The 25002-nt window shown below is 43.4% G+C and overlaps 1 protein-coding gene across 2 annotated transcripts in view; it reads left to right on the top strand.

Annotated features, from left to right (window-relative positions):
• Positions 1 to 320: 320 nt before the first annotated feature.
• Positions 321 to 25002, top strand: part of RBM47 (RNA binding motif protein 47) — a 76722-nt gene continuing 52040 nt past the window's right edge. The window contains exons 1-2 of one of the 2 annotated variants that reach the window (XM_014263212.2): positions 321 to 404; positions 559 to 699. Coding sequence is in view for 1 of the 2 variants with exons in the window: in XM_005517758.3 (XP_005517815.2) it covers positions 1708 to 1736 (29 nt within the window). In the remaining variant the exon portion in view is untranslated. Of the gene's footprint in view, positions 405 to 558; positions 700 to 1320; positions 1737 to 25002 lie in introns of those variants that run through there. The other variant, XM_005517758.3, reaches the window with a different exon arrangement.

The following is a 25002-nucleotide window of genomic DNA, read 5'->3' as shown; positions in this document are numbered from 1 at the left end:
GCTCTGTTAAGTATTTGCATATACATGATGGAACATTGCTTATTTGTTTGGGGATTTTGGTTGGTTGTGTAGGTGGGTTGGGTTTTTGCCCTCCAGAAAAAAACAAAACAAAACAAAAAAAAAAATACCTCCCCCCCCCAAAAAAAACCCTCCTGCATTTGAACAAATGTGATTGAAGGGAGAAGCAAAACCTTTTATTTTTTTCTTTTTCCTTTTTCTGTTTCATGACAATGCTAGCAGGAATTACTACTTTAAAAAAAAATAATCTGCTGGTGTGTGCTTCCTGTTCCAGTTTGTTTAGTCACAAGTCTGAGTTAGATCTCTCTGTTGGTTGGTTTCATTTACTATAAACAGGTCTTGTGCTTTGTCTCAATACATCAAAGCCCATATCCAGGCACAGACAGGTAAGGTAAAAGGGGATAAAAAAGTTTACAGTCTTGCTTCATTGTTTCTTTAAGCATTCCAGACAACGGTCAGAGGGATCACACGGAGTTTAAAAGAAGGCTTGGTTATTGGTTTTTTCTATATAAACTGGTTTCTCTTTTGTTCCTTTTCTAGAAGCCACATGTAACTTTAGGTCAGAAAAGTGTAAAATGTGGCACTTCTCAAACCAGCATTACCACTGCCTTGGGGTAACTGGATCAGGAAAAGGTGCAGGCTCCTCTCCCTGCTGTGCTGGTGCCTGCTGCTGTCCTTCAGGTGAGTACCAGAGGTTTATTTTCTTTTCAAATATCCATCCACCTGAAGGAGGCAGATGGCTGAGAAGCATCTTATGACTGACACCGCCAAAAAAGAAAAAGTTACTGTTTTAGCCCTTTAGACATAAATGCACATCACTCCCTCCCACAGTATTTTTAGTAAAGCTGCTCTAAAAGTTTACTTCCTTCCAGCCCTTGCATCTTTCCAGGTTTTCTTCTCTGTTTTTTTTTTTTCCCCCCCCTTTTTTTTTTTGTTTGGTTTTTCGTGTTTTTGTTTTTTATTTTGGGGGGTTTTGTGTGTTTGGGGTTAGGTTTTTGTTTGTTTGTGGGGTGTTGCTGGTGGTGTTTTTGGGGGGGTTTTGTTTGTTTTGTTTTTGTTTTTTTTAATCTGCCTTCTTAAAACAACAGGAATGCTGGCTGGCCCTCAGCCAGCCAGAACTCAGCAAGCAGGGTAAAATTTCAGTTCAGATTTACGGGAAGGTGTTGGGAGTAAAAATCTGGTTTGGTGAGTTTAAGGCAGGGAGTAGTCCAGAGACAACCTTGCTACTGTGAGTGTGGAGAGAAAGAGAGGAGGGGGGAGGAGGATAATAAAAACCACCCAGGCTGGAGATTAGAGCCCAATTTTTCCCCTGTCCGAGTTTCAGTGCGTGTTGCTGAGCTCCTGCAGCCTTATCGAGTTTGGGGGCAGAGAGCCGGGTCTGGGGGTGGAAGAGCTGCGCGGTGCCGGCAAAGAGCTCAGTGCCCCGCTCAGCGCCCTGGAATGTGCGGCTTAGGGCAGGGGCGAGCAGGGGCTTTGGCTTAGCTGGTACTAATTGCAAGTTTTAGTGCTGAAAAATTCTGTAAAAAAAAAAAAAGCGGCAAAGAAGCGAAGAGCCAAGAGAGGGGGTTAAGACTGGGAGAGCTGTTGCTCCAAGCAGCAGTGCAAGGAGTTGCTCAACTCTCACTTAGCAGCGCGGTAGGAAGGACAATGCATTAAGGTCGCTGCCCCAAAACGCTGCCGTGTCTGCGAATGGTGCTGGGCGCTGAGGTGGGCTCCAGGTAGGTAAAGTCGCTTTTCGGTTTGCTCTGCGCTTCCTCAGTCCTTCGCTGCGGATTGGGTTGTACTTACTCCTCTGTGATTGGGTTGACAATGTAAGCGGCCAGAAGTTCACTCAGAAAACACATTTTAAAATATTTTTTACGTGGGAAAGGCAAATTGAGAGGACTTCAGAGGTTTTCGGTGGAGTTTTGGTGACTCTTTCCAGCTGGCAGATTTCTGATGATTCTGAAGAAAGATGACAGATGAGAGGCAGAGGCAGGTACTAAACAAGGACAGATTCAGAAGTGATTTGCAGATCTGAGAGTTTTAGTTTAAAATACGTGTTTTTCCATGTCAAAAAAAAAGCACATCGTGACTTTTCCTAGTGCCTTTGGAATCAATTTCGGAAGGAGTGTTTTGTTTTATGGCTGTTTCTTCTTTTTGAACACTTAAAATACTGTAGTTTGTACAGACCACAGAGCCGTGGCACAAGTGACAGGGAGGTGACAAGAGGGCTCTGAGTCTGCTGTCTGCCAATCTGTTATAGACATTAGCATAAGAATGGGTTCTTATCTGTGAAAAGTTTCTGAAGACCGTGTAAAATACATGTATCCATCAGAAGGTCGAGCATCTTCTTCATGCTGAGATAAGCGTGATGAGATGAGAAATACTAGGGTCTCTTTATTCATGTTAAAAGAAAGAGCAGATTTTAAAATTTTTTCAGAGGTAAGGCTACACAGCTCATTTCTTCTTAGGAATTTAAAATAAAACTTTGAGCTAAAGCAAATCTATTACAATGGTTAAAGATGGGCTGGGACCTTACAGGTCGCAAAATCCGTACTAAATTTTGTCGGCTCAACTGGGCTAGGTCAGCAGAAGGCAGGAGCATTAGACGGGGCTGAAATGAGCCGCCTGAGGCTAACGCAGGCTGAGTATCGGTGCCCTTATGTGCCTCCCAGACTTCTCACACGATAATTTGGACAAGCCTGCAATTATTCTCCAGCAGCCGGGCCGAGCTCACATGATGCGAGCGGGGAGCCGCGCGTTTGGCGCAGGTGCCGGGCCCGGGGGCCAGAGGTCGCCCGCGGTGTTAAGCGGAGCCTGGTATACAGCTGGAAACTGGGAGGCAGCGCTCCCCGAGCTGGAGATAACGCCAGGAATGGGCCGCTGCTCGGTGTCCGGCAGGCTGGAGGCTGTCTGCGAGATAACCGGAGAGACAAACACTCCTTCTGCACATTCGTTCTCTGTCCCGCCACTCCCCTGCATATTCCCGTCCTGAGAGAGGCTGAAATCCTGGCTTGTTTCAAAGCTGTGCATCCTGCCCAGAGCTGAGGGCAGCTGTTCCCACATCGCCTCGTAGCCCGGGGAGAGCCCAGCTCCTTCTTCTGCTTTTGGGCTCTGACCTCTTCTGAGACAGGCTCCGGGCCCTAAGTGTTGTTACGGAAATATTTGGAGGTGGCTGGCATGTAAATAGGGTTGCTAATAATTTCCAAGTGTCCCTGCTGCAGCTAAGGGTGCAAAATCTTTGTTTGAAGTTTAAGAAAATAAAAGAATGTGCTGCCTTCGATACAACAGATTATTTAAAAGTTGAAAACATTGTAATAAAAATATTTAATATAAGCAGTGGAGATGCTAGAGCCTTCGGGGAGTACTGTTTCTATGTCAGTTTGGTCTGAACCCTGGACCTTGCTTCAGCAGAGCTATCCCTGCTGCTGGAGTCTGCTTTTGTGGCTTCCCACATTTTGGAGTCTTGGCTTCCTCCACATGGCAGAGCCCCCTCACTTTGCTACCACTCTGTGAAATGCTACACCCTCTTCTGCGAAAGCTGTGAGAACACCCAGCTAGAGAAGAGCAGGGGTTACCCTGGAGTGCTGTGAGAGTTCCAGTTGGGTTACCACAGGAACTCACAGCACTGCTAGGGTTACAAACTCCAGCAGATGTTACACCACATTTATGGGTGAAACAAAAATGTAATCTTGGCTTTTTCATTCAAATGACCCCAATCACTTGTGTGTAGTTTCCTGAATCAATATTGCTCTGATTTATTGAGAAATTTAGTAGGGGCAAGTATGTGCTCTTTGTGAAGAAACATTGTCAGATCCTGCTCCTGTTAAAAAAATAAATCAATGATGAACATAAAGGTGAACATAAAGATCAGGTTTGCTTTGTAGCAAGGAAGCAGATCTAACAAATTAACTATAAAGAGACTATCTCTCATATGCATGCCTGCATATGGCTGTGTGTAGTTGCCTCTTTTGTCATGAAGTTGAAATCTCCAAATTACTGGTGTTGTTAAACCAACAAGTCCTTCCTTATACTGTAGTCACTTTGAAATTTGTTTCATAAGGGGAGTTTTAGATGAGATTTTGAAGTTTGTAAAATGCATCCTGTGAACAGGATATTTTTCTCTGCTCCCTTAGCAGAGGGAAGGACTCTGACCTTTATCTTTCCAGTATGAGGCCTAAAATAATATTTCTTTCTGCTGTAGTAATTTTTTTTCAATAAAATGCCTTTGAGTACACCTAGCTCTTGCCAAGATCAGGAACATCTCAGTAGCCTTGATGAGACAATGCAGGCTTTGTATAGCTATGGCTGGTAGGGCTTTGGTGACACAGTAAACTCAACAGAGGAAAGCAACTTTTTTAGTAACTGCAAAGCTGACTACCTGATACTTGAGGACATTTTTGTCCTTTCCAGGCTTTCATTTGCCCTGATCCCAAGTAAGATTTTATTTGAAAAGAAGAAAGAGGTTTCTGATATTTTTTAAGTGTGTTTTACAAAATATGCTTAGAGTCTGGATGTTATCTTTTGTTTAGATAGATCATAAAGCTGAGACTGAGTCAGCACAGATGGGCTTATTTGCTGTGAGATGGAAAGAAACTACAAAGGCATGAGAATCCTCAACGAATAATAATGTGACAACAGTAACTTTCATGTATTTCCAAAGGGGAACAGCTTAACTAGCCACTAGCAACTGAGAGGCTTTCTATCCTATTTGCCAGCATGAGAGCCATTGGGAGGTTTGCTCCGGAGAAGCTACACCCCAAGTGATGTAGCTCAGTTTGCATTCATGTTTTGGCCTTCTGAGTACCCAGTGGATGGGCTGGAGTTGTGCCTTAGAAATAAACTGAGATACTGCTTCTGCCTTTTTGTCTTTTATCAGAGAAACTTCGTAAGCTGCACCACAAGTCAGGGTGTAGGCTGAGTTTCAGCAAGATGAGTTCCCAGTAACATTCAAGATGTCATTTGTGATTGCTGTGTCACAGACCTGGGATTCCTGACCTGGGTGTTTCTGCTGCGTGGAGCTGCTCATGCAGGCGGAGCGGAAGGGCTGTCACTGCCATGTGGGGTTTATGCATGAAATAGCTGGTGAGAGGCAAGAGATGGGATAGATGCAGGTGGAGCATGAGGAAATGGTGAGGGGTCAGCTGGGTACGTAGTGAGAACAGCATGCCAGCAGACTGGCTGCTGTTGTACCGTCTCAGCAGCAAGGGAGAGATTTTAGAAGGAATTTAGGAGAGGTGAGCAAAGTTCGTCCGCAGTTGTGACCAGGGAGGTAGTCCCAGTGAGGAATTATGAAGGAAAACAGAAGGGCATATGATGGGAAGCATAAAGTGAGCGTTCATAAGCTGCAAAAGACACCTGTTTGTGCTATTCAGCTCTGCCTGTCTGAGCAAGTGTTGTGCATAAGGACACCTTTTATTTGATTTGTTAGGAGATGGAAAGAGGATCAACAGGAACACAGAAAATGAGTTGCACATTCAAAGCTATGAAAATGACTCTTGAAGTAATATTTGGAAGATGAAACAGTGGATCAAAATTGTAGATCAGTAGTAGATCAAATTATGAAAGAGCAAAAAGGAATGTCACCATTAATGAGCTAATGTGAGGATGAGACTCCAGGGAAGTATTTACATTTTAAGGGCAGATATAATAGCCAATGTCTTTGACATGCATGCAGAAAACATCAACAGGTCTTAGCTGTACCTTGAAAGAAAGGCTGCCCAAATAAAAATTGTGCCCTGCCTGCAAACAGAGCAGTAATGGACACTGTGGAAAGGAGAGAAAAGAGACTTTGGGTATTCCTTGAGAGAGGGGCAGTATTAGAGACTCTGCTTTATCCACATATAGCTGGAAGTGATGGCTGGGCTTTCAGCAGTCTTTCAACCTTTCCAGCAGAAGAAAGAACTGAGGGGTGTTGGTTGGGCTGGATATTATGGGGAAGAAAATCAAAGGAAATTTAAATGTAGGGAGAATTTTTCAATTTAACTTGGTATGGAGATAAGGGCTAAAAGCAAAAGAGAAGTCATGAGGGTTGATGGAGCAGAAATTGCAAAAAGGCTGAATAGTGGATATAATGGAGGAGGTTAATGGATGGTGCTGAATGGGACCACTTGTAGTTTAGTGCACCAAAAACTCAGCAGTAGATAGCCTCTGGACAGAGGCCAAATAAACAGTCTTTTTTAATGAGGAAAAGAAAAGGATCAGGGCAGCAGAGGAACAGAATTGGTAAAATGTACGCAGCATGACAAAAGGGTGATATAGGTCATCAGCATAAATCAGCAACAATAAGAAGAGAAAAAAGGAGAATCAAAACTCAAGGAGGAAGGTGATGGACTTGGGTGAAGGGGAGGCATTTGCAGGGCTGGGACGACAAGGGAAGGGAGAAAATGAGAAATGAGCAATCCTTGGAAAGAAGAGAAGAAGGAGGAGGAGGAGGAGGAGGAGGAGGAAGAAGAAGACAGGGAGGAAAAGGTCAGTTCACTGAGTCTGATCCCAGTCAGGGAAAAGCTGAGACAGAGGTGCTTCATTAGGGTTTGAAAGCTGTGCTCAAGATTTCAGGACCTTTAAGGGTGGAATTATGAAGAGACTGTGGCTAACAGATCTTTAAAGCTGGAAGTTGTGCTGGGTTGACAAACAGAGAGTATGAGGTCTGAGCAGTAAGCAGGGTACAACTGTGGGAGCTCTTATGTCTGGGGAGGGAGGAAGAGCCAGAGCGGGGAAAAAAGCATGAAAGGCAAGGAGAGAAGATAGAGTCAAACACGATCATGCATGCAGAAACATGTCCTCTAGATGTTTTTGAACAAAAGAGCACGTTCCACTCACCTCAATTAAATATTAACATTGTTACCATGACTTAAGGCCATGTTTCTTGCAGTAAAATTTCTGTTGACTGTGTATGCTGAAATTTCACCAGAGTTCATACACCACTCACATCCTAATGTGAGTGCTAGTCCTCACAGGAAGCATTTCACTGTCATTAGCATTTTCATTAAAAGCAGCACTAATTTGGTACCTAAAGCTCACCAGAGCATAGTCACAGGTAAAGCTCCAAGCAAACCTAGACTTAATTGGTGAGTGTATTCAAACTTCTGGGACCGCAGTACGTTCTGTGGCTTTTGAAGATGGATTCTGCCTTTGGTTTCTTGGCCTCATGAAGCAGGCAAGAAAAGACACAACTTATCTGACTTATTGAGTGCACACATTCAATGAATGTGGAGGTGCCTCTGGCTCGGTCAGGAGATCTGAATGTGCTTGCTGTTGCTGCCATTTGTGGTGTCTTAGCCAGTGTTTACAAAGTAAATGGGATGAGAAGATGCTACTGACAAAGTTGCCTGCTCACCCTGGGCACCCAGGCCAAGGGTGGCTGCAGATGTACCCAGCGGCATTGCACAACCCCAGGGCCCAGAAGCAAGCTTCAACCTGGGCAGGGCTCAAACAGGCCACAGTTGTCCTGCATGGAAGGAAAAACATGTGATTTATATAGAGGATAATTGTATTGAGCAACAATAAACAAAAGGGCTTTTACGTGCTTCTTCCACGTATTGAAGTCCCAAGTCTCAGCTTACCTATGTGAGTCACAGGTCAGACTGTATGCGAGCAGAATAAATCTTCCTAAGCACCACAGGGGTGGCAAGAGGTGTCTGGAATGTCAGCACAGTGCCCTGCCTCTTGCAGTGTGTGATCAATGGGAACAGGGTCTGAGACAGGCAACAGCTCCTGACCACACCTGTCTGTGCTGCTCTGCTCCTCTCTGCCTTCCAGCCAGGAACCCTCCCTGATATTTTAAGGTCTGTTCTCTGGGCTGTGTTTTACCACAGGTGTTTGCAGGTCCTTGCTGGAGGTGCTGAGAAGATGTCTTCCCATGGTCACTCTTTATTTCTCTTGGAAAGATCTGGTTTTGTGCAGGGAGTTGTCTGCAAGCTTACACTTTTGGTAGGCAGCAAGACTGACTGGCAAAAAATTTTAGTTTTCAATAAACTCATAAGGTTTGCTAACCTTATGAGTCTAAGTAAGAAAATTCCCATGCAAATTCCTGCACAAATTCCTGGCCATTCCCATGGCCACCTGCCTCCAGGAAAGTTTATCAGGTACAATGTCTGGTTGATATACAGGGCACTGTATAAAACCTACAACTCTGAGGAATGTGGAATGAACTTCCAGAAGCCCTGAGTAAATACATCAAGTATTGCTAAACTGAAGGCACTGGTGGCCTTGCCTGTTGGCTTTCACATCAGAATGAGAAAAGCCCAGCAAGCATTTTGCTTACAGAAGAGTTTCAGGGCTCTTTTTCCATCCTCTGTCATTATCTGGAGTTTCAACAGTGGCTTTTTGATTCCTGTCATCTCCCAAAGATAGGTTTGTGGTGGTGTGCCAGTGGCGAGAGGCACCATTAAAAAACATCAGGGATTTTAGAGGTGTTACCAGTGATCCTGCTAGTCCCTGGGCTGTGGGGCTGCTGAGAGCAGGTTGTGGTGTCCATCCCATTGGCCTTTACCAAGGAGATTGAAATCTGAGTCAAATCCTAGCATTTCCATCTGTAGATCACTGAGGTTTTGGTTTGTTGGTTTGTTTGTTTTTAAAAGGAAAATATATTATTTATATTTTTATTTATATTTATATATTTATATATATATATATAAACAGCATGTGCAGTGAAGGTATCAACACAAATCAGCCTCAGTGTTGGATTTTTAATTCCTAAAGCACTTTCAGTTACCATCTTTATCTCTGTTTTAGGGAGATGATCTTATGGGATCATTTTACCCACTGTGTCATATTTTTTTCTCTCTTCCTATATACCAGAAATACACTCTTGAGGAGTGCCATAAGAGATGAGCTGTTAAAGAGTATACTACATATATAAAAGAGGTGAAGTATGAAGCATCTCTGCCTCTGCATTTTCCAGCAGATACAAAGGGGTTTTTTTAATAAATAAATAAGTTGTGTAAAAAAAATACAGGATTTCCGAAGGAAATTTAAGCAAAATTGCTGACAATGTGGTCCACTTACCCATGGGCAGTGTAAGAATTTTATGGAAAATGCCATTTATCTGTAAGGTGAAGTTCTCAATAAAGCTTCATGCTGCTAATAATGAAAATCAGTTTAAGATCTCAACTCTCAGTGCATGCTGCCAGTACATGACATGGGCTGAACAGGGGGATTGTAAGCTGTGGTGTAAGTTTAAAGTATCTTTGGATGCACCTTCATGTTTTTAACACATAGGCAACTGTATATTCTCTTTTTTGCTGTACTCCAAAGTAACCAAAAAGCATCCTGCTGCAGTTTGGGAGCTGTAGTTGTGTTACCACAGGTTGGATACAAGGTTATCTGTCCCCTGTGCCCTAGGAATACCCACAGGCAGGTCGGACAAACCCTTTGCAGAGCTGAGGCTGGTGCAAAGAGGATTAGATAAGCTTGTTGTTGTTATGCAAGTTTCTTTCAGAGTTCTGTTGTTCAAAGCTGGCTCACTGGTTACCCATCTTCAGAGGCTCACTTTTGCCTTCTGTCACTGGTGCCAGTTCCTGGGGTCTCCATGCTCTCCACATGCTCTGTCTGTGCCAGTCAGTGAGGCTGGCACTGTGGCCAGGGGTCCTGGCACAGCATATGTGCTCTGAACTGGCTGGTGTGTGCCCTGGTGCTCCATAGACCACCCACTCTGCATCCTTGCAAACACTAGACACCTGGATGTAGAGATGTTGGAACCATGGAAAAGTGAAAGGGGTGAACCCCCTTCTGGCCAACATCAGGAGCTTTGAATAGCAGGCAAGGTGGACGAACCAGACTTTCCTTTTCACTGTATTTCTACATTGTTTGAATGCGGGTTTCAGCCACAATACCAAGACACTGAAAGGGCTTAGCTTCTGCCTGAGCTCTGATGAGGGGACACTGCTTTTGTGTCTTCTAAATCAAGCACCATAACATGAACAGTGTGAGATGAACATAATTTTATTGGTCCTTCTGTAGGTCCAGACCACTATATCACATAACCTCTTCATGTCCTTTTGTGTTGCAATCCTTGCTGTGCTTCCCTATTTCCAAACAAAAGCACAATCTTTCTGAAAAAAAATGTCTGAAAGCTGCCACCATTTTGAAACGTGGCCTTTTTCAAACAAAGAATATCAGGTGGTGGTTAACACATTGGTTTGTTAATCCTTACCTGGGAAGTAACTGGTGCCAAAATCATTGTATTCTTAAAGCTCCTGCAAATGTCAATCACTATTAAATAAAGGTTTCTTCTGAATTTGCACGTACTATTGTATGCATATGTGCAACAGGGTGTAGAACAAGCCAGGCAAGGAGCAAAAACTATACAAATGACTGGTTTTGCAGGAAAAGCACCAGTATAAAGCTTAGGAAACTTGGGTTCATGTCCCTGCCTTGCCATAGAAAATGGTATGTATGAGTTAACAACGGTACAGTCAAGTGGTTTTTGCAGATAGCTGTTGTGTGCTTACTGGTCTCTGCTGGTAAAGCTGAACATCCCTCCAGCTTGTGAGGTCTACTATGGCCAATCTGTGGGGAATTCAGCAAATCTCAGGGATTTTTCTGTGTTTGGCTTATGCCTCCATTTTGATAGGGTTGGACCATTGTGCTGTGGAAGTCCTGGGCAAGGATGAGGGAAGGTGCCAATCACAGCTGGACACCTAACCCAAACCTCTGGCAGCCCCTGGGCTCCTTCCCTCAGCTCCCCTTCCTTCAGTCCTGCAGCCCTGGGAAGAGGGGGACTCTGTGAAGCACTGCAATGGCACAAGTTGTCAAGGGATGGGGAGGGGGCACTGCCAGCAGGCTGCAGCTGTGTCCCTGTGAAGTGAGAGCAAGGTCCTGTTGACAGAGCAGTGAGCAACACTTGCTGAGGAACTCCAGAGACAGGAGAGAGCTGGGAGTCCCCAGGATGCTGGCTGGACAGGTCCCAGGTTTCTGCTTCAGATCACTGGTTTTGGAAAAGCAGTTTGAAACATACTGCTAAAGTGCCTGTAATTTTAGTGTAGACAAATAGATATAACAGTTGGAGCCCATTCTGGAAAAAGTGTTCACAAGATATAACCTACAGAGATCTGGGACAGTAACTGCTCCAAGTGCATGACATTTTGCACCAAAAGTTTCCATTGTACAAGCAGATGTAAAAGGAAGAAGACAGAACAGCTCTGGTTAATAAGGATGTCCTGCATTTTCTGTTAGGAGACCATTTTTATTTGCTCATAATTTTGCAAAGCTTTGCATTGAGTGGCAAGATGCCTGGGGCCTGTGAATTGCTCTGCATTTACCTGTATAGAGACCCAAGAGTCACTAGCCCAAAAGTATTTGGCAATTTCTGAAAATCAAAGCTAGAGAATGTTTTTTTTCAAACTTTTGCAACTTCTTCCCAAGGTTTCCTAAGTACTTGACCTCAAGCAAGGAAGTGGCTCTTGCGCAGGGTCAAAGCAGGATATAAACCTTTGGAAACAGTTTCCATGTGTTTAGTGGAAACTTCAAGTTTTAACTTCCAAGTCCCCAAACCCACTGTTGACACTGCCTATGCTCTGTGAAAAACTTGAGTCAAAGTTCTAGCATGAGCCTGCTGGGCTCTCTGCCCTGAGTTCAAGAGCAGTCTATAGGACATCTAAAGATAAAAAAACCCCAAGAAACAGGTACTGGGGAGTGGGGCTCCTGAAGAACAGGCTGAACCTAGGGGGAAGGGAAGAAAGAGAAAGAGGAAGGAGAGGAAGACCTTTGTCTGCCTTGAAAAGCCGATGAAGAGTCAGAAGGCTGATGGAGAAGGGGATTTGGTAACTCAAACAGAAATAACTGAGAAATGGTGGCTGGGCAGGAAGACAGCACATTTGGAGACAAGGTCTGACATGGGGGGCTGCACTCAGAGCCAGCCAGGCAGGGGTTCTCAGGGCTAGAGACAGTGGCAGGAGGAAGGAAATGTGGGAGTTTGAGGCACTGCTATTGGACAAGGGCAGGAGCAGAAGAAAGGGCAAATCATCCAAGGACACAACACAGCCCAAGCCAGAGCACTTCGGGATGTGAATCCAAGGGTTTTCACCAGCCCAACTTTTCCTCAAGAAGCTGTAAGGAGTGCCCCACTCCTGTCTCTTCCCTTTTTCTCTGCTGCTGCCCTGCCTTTGTCATTTACTGCTCCTTTGTGAAAAAGAAGTCCAAGCAGTAAATATCATGTGCTACCCCTCTGGTGACACACACGTCAGTAGGATGCCTCATGATGGAATTTGGGGTTGGGTTTCAGGTTGCATCAAAAAAAAAAAAAATACAGGGAAGCTTAGGAAACCATGCACATATATATCCTACTCATAAAAAATATGAAGTGCCAGATTTATAGTCTGCACAATCCTAGTTTGCCTTCTGTTATATACATTACTATAGTATGCTCCTGGTTTTTCGACACATTCAGTGCTGATAAGGTTTTTTGAAGGAGCCTTGCCATATGCTATCCATAAAAATAAGGGTAGACAATGAACTAACTTTAAATATTTAATGGGTATTTTTCTCCTGCTGTTCAGGATGTAAATGGTTCATGCTCTTGAATTCCTTTGCTCTGAAGACAGATTTATTACTCTTTGGCTTTTTAGTGGTGCTCCTTGCTATAACATTTAAATACTTATAAACAGTAATGAGATGATCTGCATAACAACCATTTGATATTTATTTACTAAAAAATAAGGACACAGGATATAAATTAAGAAGTTTGCCATAGTTTTGGTTATACAGCTTCAGATGTCAGGGCCAGGCACAGGTGAACTTGCTTAGTTTAAGGTCATCTTCACTGAACAGTGTACTTGAGGGTAAACAAGCTATAGATATAGGCTTATGTCAAGAGGTTATTTTGGGTGATCAGAAATACATGTACACAAATAAGTTGAAGTGTTATTCCCATGTTTTCAAAATTATGCAATCACTTCATTCTTTTTTTGCTTTAGAGTGAAATTTTATTTAGAAAATGTCACCAAATTTAACAATAGGAATGGGGTAAAGAATACAGAAATTAAATGTTTGCCTTGAGGCAAAACAAATTGTCTCCTTTCCTTGTTTTATTTGCCCTTTAGCCACTAATGTGTCAGTCACACTGCTCGCCTCATGACTCTACTTTCCAGAAAACTTAATTTTGCTTTAGATCCACATTTTCAAAATGCATTTCCCAAAGAGTTCCCTTGCAGCTCTAAATGCTCATTGCTTCTGCAAGCAAATTGAAGTCCAGAAGATGTTCCCATCTGAAAACAAGGGACATGCCACTGGTCACCATCTGTACAAAGCTTGGTTTAAATGACTTGGCCAGTGATACACAGGATCCATGTGCAGACCAAAGGCAGAAAACTGTAATCAGGAGCCTCTTTATTTGCCTTAGCTGTGGATTCCCCTTTCCCACAGTGCATCACCTCAGATGCTGTCACCTCCATTGTTACTGGCAGAATGGTGGGGACAGCTGCCCCTGTTGGTGTCTGAGCCCAGCTTCTCTTCAGGAGCAAGGCCGCCCTCTCTACTGCATGGCAAGCAGTGAAGGCCAATGTCTCCTATGAGGGTCCAGAGCACTGTGAGATCAAATTTTCAGCACCCACATTCCAAATATGAGGTTCTCCAGGGCAGCAGCTCATTGCACCACTCACTCCCCCATGCATGTATCTGCAAGATCCACCCAGACCCAGGCTGGCACCTTCACTTGGTGAAACATGGCAGTGAGGGAAATGGTACCACTTGTCAGGTTGGAGGGCACCCAAGGAAAGCCCTGCGATGCTTTTGTCCCTCCTGGGCTGTAGAGCTGTGTTGGAGTACACCAGAAATAAGTGGCTGGGCTGAGGAGATGCCAGCCCCCTGCCACTGCATAGTCAGGGACTATAGTCCACAGTCAGTCACTTCTCCTGTGGGGCCAGGAGAAGTCACAAGTAGAGGTATCCTCATCACCAAGGGCTAATTAGGTATTGAGCTGGGAAAGGGGGATCCTGGGTAGTCATTTCTGTGCCATGGCCCCTTGCTGTGTTTTATCCCCACCCCTGCATATTTGTGGGGTAAAAGAGGGAGGAACGAACCATGGCTTCTCATGGGTGGCAGTCACTCACAGTCTGAAGTGTGCTGGCTTAGGGGCTGGCTTGAGGATGCAGTGGTCCCACATGCATCCTTGCTGGTCAGCTGGAGGTCTCCTGAGACTGGCCAAGTAGGACAAGGACCAAAACCTTGCAGGGGGAGCCTCTTTCACTTACAGCATTGCAGCTGTAAAAATAGCTGGAAACATAAAAGAGGCAGATGTTCTCTGCATGGTAAGAAAAGATAGGGGGATAAAGAAGGAAGACATTATGGAAGACAAATAGTGAGGAACGTACTGAGTACTGGGATATTACACCATAATAGGTGTACTAGGGTTAGACACTTCCTTGCTTAGGGAATATGTTCCGCATGGCTCTGGCCACCACAGTGCCCCTCTTCTAGAGATCTGTTTATTAAAGTGGCCTGTAAAGTGGCAGAAGTCAAATGTAGCAATCCACCCTGTGCTGTTGGGGTGTTTTACTGTCTTTTTCCTGGTGGGTAAGAGTTACAAGTGATAGCTGCTTGAAGTTAAGTGTTTTCAGGTGAGGAACAGGAGACTGGTCAAAGACTGAGGTGCTGAGACTGTGGACTCAGGGTTGCCCACTGCATAGGGCTATGTTTCTGCTTTGCACCTTGCCTTTAGGCAGATTAGGGCTGAGGCACATCTGTATAATGGAGCTGCTTTCCCTCCCATCAAACCATCCCAGAAGCAGCTGTGACTCAAGAAAGGTGCAGGATCAGAGCATGAATACATTACATTTCCTAGCCAGTGACTACTGGCAAAGCTTTGGTTATTTTTAAAGCAGAAATGGACAACTGAGAAACGCTTGTTGTGACAGGTACCACAGATACCAGAGGGAAGGCATCCCCTGGTCAACCAGCTTGAAATCCAGTCAGAAATTAAGAAGGCAGGGCAACCTTCCTCATTCAGCAAATGGCTGAAGATAAGGATAAAAACTTCTGTCCTGGGTGGGCTGCAACACAGCAGATCATGCTACAGCTTTCATTGAGCAAACCTGAGGTGTGAACATGTTTGTGGAAACTAATGGGTGAATGAATCACAAAGAGAGAAAAGGACCTCCCAAAGAAATAGAAGAATATGCACCTCTAATAGGGGGCAAAGCAATTAAGCTCTTCTCCTAACCATGGTGGTAGCAACACACTCCCTTTCATGCACCTGTGCTTGTGCTCATCTGCACTTCCTTTGTTCTTCTGTAAGGCCACCGGCTCTGATGAGGACCTGCAATCCCTGATGATTGCTTTGTAACACTATAGTAACTTTCCAAAAGGTGCAGGACTGACATTATCATTTAATGTCTGTCCATTCCTCTGTTCATTTAATAGAACAATCATAGAGAATGCAAACCACCCTCTTTTCAAAGCTTTTTTTACAGGTCTATAGGCTGGCCCAGCTGTGTTGGACAGATCATATGTAGTTCCTTCTTCCCTGTGTGCTTCACCATTGCTTCCTCACACTGACAATACTAGGGGCCATACCTGACCACCATACTAGGAAATGTTCCTCATCTACTGGCTAGATTTTGCCTCTCTAGGCTGTATGTGAAGTGTGCTGATACAACAGAGGGAAAACACAGCCTGAACTCTGTGTGGGCCCAGGCAGCTTGCCGTAGTGACCATCAAGCAGCAGCTCACAGCCACCTGGGCAGTCTAAGGCTAGCAAGGAGAGTCTGTGTCTGCACAGGTTATGCACACTTACTTGAAATTGGTGCAAATCAACATGTGGTTTTCTGGCATTCAAAGCTGAATTTTTTTGTCAACCCCCCTGGAGATAACATGCATTATGACTGTTGTACTTGAGTGGGGTGGTTGGTTTTGTTGGTTTCTTTTCTTTGTATTCCTGCTCTATTCAGACTTTGATTTAATATTCCTTCTTTCCCTCTGTTTTGGTTACTTTGTGCCTTAGAGCTTAGAGCTTTTCTGCCCGTATATTGAAAGTTTTTAATGAAGAATTTCAGCAACACTCCAAGTTACCAGTAAAAACCCTCTGCAGATTTTGACAGAAGGAGTTATATGAAATTACTTCTAATCTCTTTATCCTTGTCACACCACTCTGCTATGCAGTAATACACCAAAGAATTTCCAGAAAGTGAAGGCTGGCAACTTACAATACCTACCCACTTGGTTGAAAAAATAATTAATAAAGGAATTGGGAGGTGAATTCAATCTACTGCTTTGTTAGCTGGGGGACAAAAGAAGGGGAAAATGGGGGGAGAAGACTGGAAAAAGTAAATGTTTTCCCAGTTTGTTTTTTTTTTTCCAAATAAAAACTTGGGGCCAAGCAAGCTATTTCCTTCAAAAGTTTAGATCATGTTCTGAAAGCTAAAAAATTATGTGTTTTGGTGACTTTATCATGGCAGCTATCAATGGCACATGGTTAATCCCTGTTAGAGTGGCAAAGCTGCAAAACAAATAACAGTATGTCCTTGAGTGCACCAGTTCTGTGCCTGACAGGTTTTCATTTTTGCCCCCGTTGCATAATGCTGGCACGCACATCCAACACGTAGTGTATGAAACTGTCTAAGGAGGGTTTGGTCCTGCCTCCATTCAAGTCAAGGCCAATACTCTTCCAATTCTCAACAGAGGCAAGGTCATGGCATGTGCTGGAGCTGACAGCAGCCCGATGGGGAAGCCATGCAGAAATATTTTGTAATAGGTCAGCTGTCTCCTACTCTAGTCCAATTTTACCTGCACTTCTGTTAGGACTTAGTATTTGAAATCCCATGGCAGCCAAACACTTCCTTAGCTTGTTTTCTCAGATTTATTTCCATGAAAACAAAAACAAGACAAAAGGGGGAAAATCCCCAGATACAATTTCCTCCTGAAATACACACATACAGAAAACAACATTGATTTTCTTGTAGTTGTTGTTTGTCAATCTTAGCCAAGCATTGTGTGTAGGTGTAATGTGATTAAAAAAAATAAGATGAAATGTGGGAGGGACTGAAAATGCAGTTGCTACTATTCATCTGTTTATGCCATCATACACATGTGATCAGGCTGTGATCCTGTGCAGCAGCCTAGGAACCTACAGATTGCTTGAATCATCTTCTGTAAGAGAGCCAGGAGATTTGTTATTTAATACTTCTGCTAGATCAGCAAGATCTGTACATATTACATTTCTATTTCATAGCTACGGCCAGCCTCAGCCCACACATGTGATGAAACATCACCATAGAAATCCATACCCATACTTTTTTTCCTTACAATATGCAAGCTCATCAGGATTCCAGCTAGGATAAAAATACATGTAAACAGCTTACATACCTATCAAAAGTGAAGATTTTGTAAAAATAAAACTATTTGTAAGTTTGGGTTGAGTTTGCAAAACAGACTGATCTGTAAAAAAATTAAAATTCCAAGGAAAATATTTCCAATTTTGAATTGTGACCACTTTATGTGGAAATTGAAGGAACCCTTAAAGTGCTGGGGAAAAAATTGAACTGAAATTGATTTTTTATTTGGTTGAGAAAAGCAAGTAAAAAAGAATTTTTCTTATTGCTGTTCCTGGGGTCAACTTGTGATGTTAAAAAAAAAAAAAAAAATAAAAGAGGCCACTTCGTTGTTTAGTTTTGATACACCTCCTCAGAAGGAGTAAAAATGTGGCACTAGCACTTGCGTGCCAAGCCATCCTCAGCTGGATAGAGTAGGGATTTTTTCCATGGGAGTCCAGTCCTGAATGTTCCTTCAGCTCTTTTACCTGTGACGTATGCAGATCATCCAAAAATCTTAGGTACAGATCCCTTATCACGTTTTTTCAGGCTCAACCACATTCCTGCTTCCACAGAGAGCAGTTCTTCTAGCTGCAGGCAGTACAAACTTGCAGTGCTAATTATTTGATCATTTGCCTCAGTATTTCCAGATGTAAAAGATTTCTTTATTTTGCTTGTTAAATAAGGAGTTTGGTTTTCTATCTCTGTTCCCCATTAGCTGCATCTCTGCTAGTAAATCAAACACACCCAGAATTGCTCTGTGGCACACAGGCTGGTTGCCTCCAGAGGAGGATGCTGTGTCGCCTGCCAAAACCAAATGACTGCACCCACACTGTGTGTAAGGTACAATCCAGAGCTCACCCTGACCCTTGTTCTGTGCCTGGGAGAGTGATGATCTGCCCTCTGGTTTGGGCAAGTAACATTTAAATGACATGGTTCCAAAGTGTGTCAGCTGTTCTGTACCTTAAAAGGCGCAATTGGTTTCCATTCCAGCACCCAGGAACGCTCACTGATGTGGTTTGACTTCACTTACTTCTGTGGAGGTAGTTCTTACATCTCTCCCTTCCTCATTGGCACTGATCAGCTCAACAGGCTTCTTTCAGAGGCTCCAAAATCAAGTGTATACTTATTATGTCCCCAAGCAAACTACTTACAGTCAAATAAAAGTATAATTAGTGCTAGTAGCTTTAGCAGGTGTGCTAGAATGAGGCTGGTAGGGGAGAATGAAGCCATCAAGATGAAAACCTGGGATCCATGAGATGTCTGCCCAGGAAGGAGTGAAGGCAAAATGACAGGTAGCAGCAGATGCTGATGGAGAGGGCTGGTGGCTGCTGCTGAACTGAACAGTTTCACTGGGAATAAAGTCAAGAATTTCCAAGCAAGCATAAGACATGAGTCTGTTTGCAGATGGGGAGAAGGAGGAGTCTGGAGGCTCTAATGGCCTATGTTTTTTGGTGGGGGGAAACATTTGCTCAGCACAAATATGCTGAGGATCCAAGTTCAATTTTCCCTAATCTATTCATACTGGGGATGCAATTGCAGGCAGTTCCCTACTGGAAGAAAAAAACAGTTGACTTCTGATTCCTATGAAAATGTAAAAGAAGCTGATTCTTTTAAACTGAGACCCCCCTGGAAGGACAGGGTAGAAAGTCTTTGAGAGGCACTGACTTCTCAGCTGGTCAGTACAACAACAGGACTCGTCCAGTTTTTCAGTGTAGTAGCAGACTTTCTGGTCAAAGAGCAGAGCTGTGTTGTGCTTAACCAGCTCCTGGGGTTATTTGACCTGTTTAGTCAATGGGCTACAGTAGTAAACCTATTGAATAATAGAGAATACCTACATGTCCTTTGCAAGAAGAATACAGACCAATTTTACTAAAGCTGGTTTTTCCACCTGTATGTAGAATAAATATATTCCCATTACATCGCAATATGGAATTTAAGGAAGCACTTTTTCTGATGGGATATACCTGTCATTTGAGACTTTTGTTTCACCTATTAATTTTGTTATCCAGTCCTTTCACCCGCACACAGTGGGGTAGCATTTTTAAGAATTAACAGCAGCAACTTTGTTTTCTCAGTTATGTCTAGTTTAACTAACATCTAATCTTCTTAGCTCTTATACCCTCACAAACAGGGATTTGTTTGGCTAAAAACTTTTAATTAGCCCAATCACATGGAGCAGGTATTTAACAACCCCAAGGCAAACCCATTTGAGACATCAGAGGTGTCTCACCACCAGATTGGGAGAGCTAATTCTAGGAGCCTTTTGCTGCAGGCTGCAGAACTTGAATAACAGGGCTGGTGAGAGGCTGGCACCCAGTTTTTCTACATAAGTGGACAGCATTCTTTAGTGGCAATTTGCTGGCCCCAAACAGCATTTCATGATCCTTCACTAACCCCTCATCTCTGCTCTCCCCTCAAAGCAGCCCCTCAAGTTTGCGCTTGCACAAGTCAAGCCAGCTCTGAGAAAAGGCAAGGATTTTCCCATGGGATTGTTAAGACCTGTGAAGACCTGGCAGGCTACTGGAACAAATAAACACATAAACAGACTGACTGAGGATAGAACCTGCCGAACTTTTGATCTTAGTAATTTGAATCCAGGAGAAACATAGCTTGAGCAGTATACAGGTCCTAACCCAGGAAGCACAGGGTCACAGCTGCAGAGCAGGCAAGGCTGGAGGGAGAATGCTGATGCCAATGGGACCTGTGCTCCTGTGGTGCATGAAATCAGTGAGAAAAGGAGTGGCTATCGCAAAGCAGAAGAATGGATACTTGTGAAAAAGCAGGAATAAATGCTTGCATAACATGCTAAACGTGCAGTTACTAACTTGAGACTAGTTCTGCCACAGAACCAGGGCCCTGGTAGTGCAAAGCCCACCCATGAGCCCATCCATAAGTGATTCTCAGGTCCAAGCTGTTTCTCCAGCAGTCTCTCTGAGAGGGATCCTGGGGGGCTATGAGAAGTATTTAGCAGGGCTCCTCCAGCAGGTCCCTTGGGAAACTAAAGCAACATTGTGATGGTTGAGAATGGAGGGAAAGACCATGAGTGGTGACTCACAGGGGTATCACTTCATTGCACTTTTGCAGCAGTATTATCTTCCTCTGCTGTGTCTGCTGCCACTGTGGTGTTTTTGAAACACCTGTGTCAGTAGAAGTGATGCTGATCAAGTCGCCCCCATTGAGTATGCTGCCATGGGGTTATTTCTGGTCTATACTATCACCTTAAATTTGCTTTGGAAAATCACTAAACATAGTAAACATAAGTAAGCAAATAAGTGAATAATAATATCAGCATTGTCTACTTAAAGTTGCAGAGAAGTAAGCCCTCTATATCTAGCACTTTCAGCCCTGAGTTTGCAATATCATGAAAGCTTTCCTAGGCATTAGCTTTAATTGATTGTCAATTAACCGGAGGTATTTGATGCATTTGTCCTACCATTCTCCACATATTTGTTACTGGCTCCAGCTGCTCTTCTCTAGGATGCCAGTACCTACTCTCAGGGCTGGGTGGCCCTGCCTCAGCAGGGGTGATGCCTGGAAGGTCTGCATAGTGAGCAAGACAGGATATGCTTTTGGGATGCTTCACAGACCTGTGAGGAATATGACTGGCCAAGCTGATTTTTACATATGTGGTTATGATGAGCTGCTCCTGTTGTAAATAATTTAAAGTGCACTCCTGCCCCAGTATGGGAAGTAAACTAGGTAGCCATATGATGCACATGTAATCTTGGGGTACCCAGTTTAAACATATTTGCTTGTGTTCTAGTTAGACATAAAATCAGTTTTTAAAGCAAATTATTGTGATGAATGTATGTAAAATCAATTGAAGGTGTGTTGCCTGAACAAGATCTGCTTGATCAGGCCGGATTTTCATTCCAGCCCACTTAGAGAAGTTCAAATAGCAAAAACATGGAGCAGTAGAAATTGTTCCTTAGAAAGACAGCTTTTAAAAAAGTCTGCTGACTGAGCTCATTTTTGAATTTTTGAATTTTTGACTTCAGAGGGCAATTGAAAAACTTAGTAGCATCACATGCAGATATTTGCAGGCAGTGGTAAATATATGAGTTCTTGGAGTGTTGATGACTATTAAAAGTTCTGTTTTCTGGCTTACTTACAGCTAACTGAAAGCAAGTCATAAGGCAAATTAAAATGTGGCAGAATGATGTGATGGAAGGGAAAAATTATGTCAGGTAATATAATTAAAAGCTACTGAGTGCACCTAAGCAATGAGGGAATCTTAGCTTTAATATCCCAAAATTAATACACCAGGTAAAGCAAAATCTTTGGTACTTTGCAGAGTACCATGAAGAGAACAATTCAGCACTCACACTCTGGCAATTAAATATTTGAGACCAGTGGCCCACATCAAGCTTTACATGGCTCCTGTGCTCAGCATGTTCAATGTCCAACCAGTGGGTGAGGGAAGAAGTGTTGCCACAAGGATGTGCAGAGACCCTGGGCAACGAGAACATTTTAGTAAATTCCCTAATCCCTTGGAAAAAAGCAGCCAAAACACATGTGATAGTCAGCCTCTGGCTGAGTAGGCTCAGGCTCAGACAGAGACCACCACAGGGCTTTCTTTGATTCAGGTCTATAAAACCCAGGGTGGTGTGAAGTGGGTGGTTTGCGGTGAGCTGTTCAGTCTCTCACAATGCAAGGGGTAGTAACTGTTAGACAAAGATTTAGGAGCCAATTTCAGAATAATAGAAGATATTTCTTCATGCAGCAAATACTGGATTTGTGAAACTCTTTACTGAAGGATATGACAGTTGCAGCAATTTTTTTCAGATACTAAAGGGAAGACTGGGCAAGTACTTGGAACAGAGGTCCACCACTGGGCAATCTAAGTCAGGCTGGAGGAGTCCCCTGAGCTGAAAATGGTTGGAGGCTGGGAGACGACTTGTAGAAAAGATCAGTTATGTTCATCCTATTGTTGCTTTTCTTCAGGGGTCAGTTTTTCATCACTGCTGCAGACAGGTTACTGGGCTACGAGTCCCAAAAATCTGAAATAATAACACTGTTCTTATATTTTCATTTGAATTGTGAGCCAATTGTATATCAGTTGCCTGATGTGTAGATGAATTTATGGTGCTCTGTCTTCCCATCTGTGCCTGAGCTGGAGGGGAGAGCATTGCAGGGAGCAGTGGTGCCCCAGCACCTCTGGGAAGCAGGTCGTTCTGTCAGCTACACCATGGCTATAGGTACCAGCTGCATGGGGACACACAGGAGTAGGGCTCAGTGGCATGGGCAGCACTGCATGACAGTGTATTTTGTCTGGGGTCCAGTAAGTTGCAGGCTATGCTTTGTCAAGCCATGTGCTATAGTGGTCCCATTTATTTACACTACGGTGGTATTTTAACCCTGTTAAACTAGCCTGACAAGATTGCCCTAGACAAGAAGACCTTCTTCTCTGTCTCTCCTGTCCCACTTTGTCCCTTTTTTTGTGCATAGGAAGAACTGAGATATGTACTTTCTTTTGTGAAACTAAAATAATTTTTGAAAAGTTTGTGGATTAACAAATGACCCCAAGTTCTTCCTTTGTCCTCTAAATAAGTAAAACAGACATCACAGCAATACAGCAAAACTTGGATTGCCCTTGTTCTTGAGAACATATAGCAGGAAACATCATACTCAGTAGTTTAAATTAACTTGCTTATCTTCAGACTACCAGAAAAAAGAAGTATTATTTATCCCCCTCTCTTATACTGCAGCAAAGATAAGTACTTTGTTAAAAACATCAGTGCAATTCCATTGCCTTTAAGTCTGAAGCTGTGAGGAGGGGAAGCTCTGACAAGCTATTTCTGGCCCACTCTGTTTTGTGGGTTTATCATCTGATTGCCAATGTGGCAAAATAAAACCATTATGTATTATGCAGAAAAAAACCCACTCTGATATTCCTATGGTTTAGTAATTGTAAAAAATTATTTTAAAAAACATTCTAAAAATGTTTAAATTATAATAAATATTTCTATTTACAAATACTTACTGCTATGTTAACTGCTATGACACTTCCAGGTTATGTTTCAGAAGGGATAAAGCAACTTATTCCTGTTATTATTCACATTGCTTGAATCTTTGCTGTGAAGCCCTCTGAAACAGTACCACTACCTTGACTCTAGTGGAACTGTACTAATTTGTTTTAATGAATGCAGACTCATTAGATTAAAAGAAGTTCTGTCAGCCCATGAACTGACTGACACATGAATTCGCGTGGCTGAGCATGGTATTTTTATTCAGGTTAGAAATACAGACATTTAATTTGAATATTCCTTCAACATCTTATTCACGAGGCAAAAAGGATCTTGGAGACACAGGTTTCTAAAAGAATGTCACCAAAATATGATAGGGCTGAAACCTCTTTTTGAGTGACTGCCACTGTCCCACCTTTTCCTTCTTCACTCAACTGGAATGAAATAAATAGAAAATTTAGTTGCTAGAAATCAGTATCCCAGAATGTGTTTTTGGATATTCCTCCCAAGAATGAGGCCATGAGAATTCCTCTCACCTGCTCGTTTATAATTTTTTTTCTTTCCTTCCTTGCATATTCCACTTCACTTAGGCCTGTAGGTGGCAAGGGAGCAATTTTAGCAGAACTAAGACAATACATCCCCCTTGCCCCCATTTCCAGTTACTGTATAGAAGGAACAGAACTCTAGACATGGATTCCCTGTGTTGGCTTATCCCATACAACACTCAAGGGATGCTAACCCAGGGCATGGGGCATGCTAGACTGTTTTCTCACTAGAAATATATTCCCACAGAACACCCACCAGCATTTCTAATGGCTGCAGCAGTCCAGAAGCTTGCAGGGCTCCTGACAGTCAGCACCATCATGAGTAGTGCAGGGATGGAGTGAGCTTTGTTTTAACAGTGGAAATTCCTTGGTACAGCTCTGGGGTTACAAATCCATCTCTCCTTTGCTTCTCCCCTCAGAGATACGGCATCACAGGTGAGAGATCTGCACACCAAAGGAGCTACACACTGCCATTTTATTTACTGTTCCTTAACAAAGAAAGCAATCAACAAGATGCTAACACCCAAAACATTGACTAACACACTGATGAGAATGAAGTTTTGACAAGACTTACTCCATATTTGTGCAAAGGATCACTAGAGGCTCTGCCACACAGTCCACAGACTGACTCACAGTCTGGAATTTCAGGCTCATACACAGCGTGATCCCACAAGCTTGTATTCATCGATGCCTTGTTCATGTTTTTAGTGGGTTTAGCACTGCAAGAAAATAAAGATTTTTACTGATGATTTACTTAACCACAAGCAAATGAAAATATATTCAACCTATCAATAAATTGACATCAGTGAAGAACAAGACATGGCCTCAGTAACTTGGATTCCATCAATAACTGAATCATGACATGCATTGTAATAACATTCAAGTGTCAAATGTGCACATGAAGAATAGCAGCAAATCCAAAAGGTGCAATTTTTCCTCCCTCTGTGCTTCTATTTGTTTATTTAGATTGGCTGAGTTGCCCTCACTTGTTTGTATCGAGGAGTGACGGTGTTCCAACACGCCGTGGCCTTCGTTCCTGAGAGGCCTCTTGTGAAGAAACACCTTACCTTTCCCCTGGATGTGCTGGGGTTACACCTCAGCCAGGAGGGGTGGCGGGCACTCCCCAGCCCTGGCTGCTGTCCCAGCGTCCTCGTGGTCGTGCTGGGAGCAAATGCCGGGGTGCAGGGAGGATCACAGGAGATCTGCCTGGCAGCAGGCTCTCAGGTCCAGCTCCTGAACCAG

The sequence above is a fragment of the Pseudopodoces humilis genome, chromosome 6 (genome assembly GCF_049639895.1).
Source record: "Pseudopodoces humilis isolate 2021_Gansu_Grassland_sample_001 chromosome 6, ASM4963989v1, whole genome shotgun sequence".
Lineage (NCBI taxonomy): Eukaryota > Metazoa > Chordata > Aves > Passeriformes > Paridae > Pseudopodoces > Pseudopodoces humilis.
This window is presented reverse-complemented; position numbering and strand designations above follow the sequence as displayed.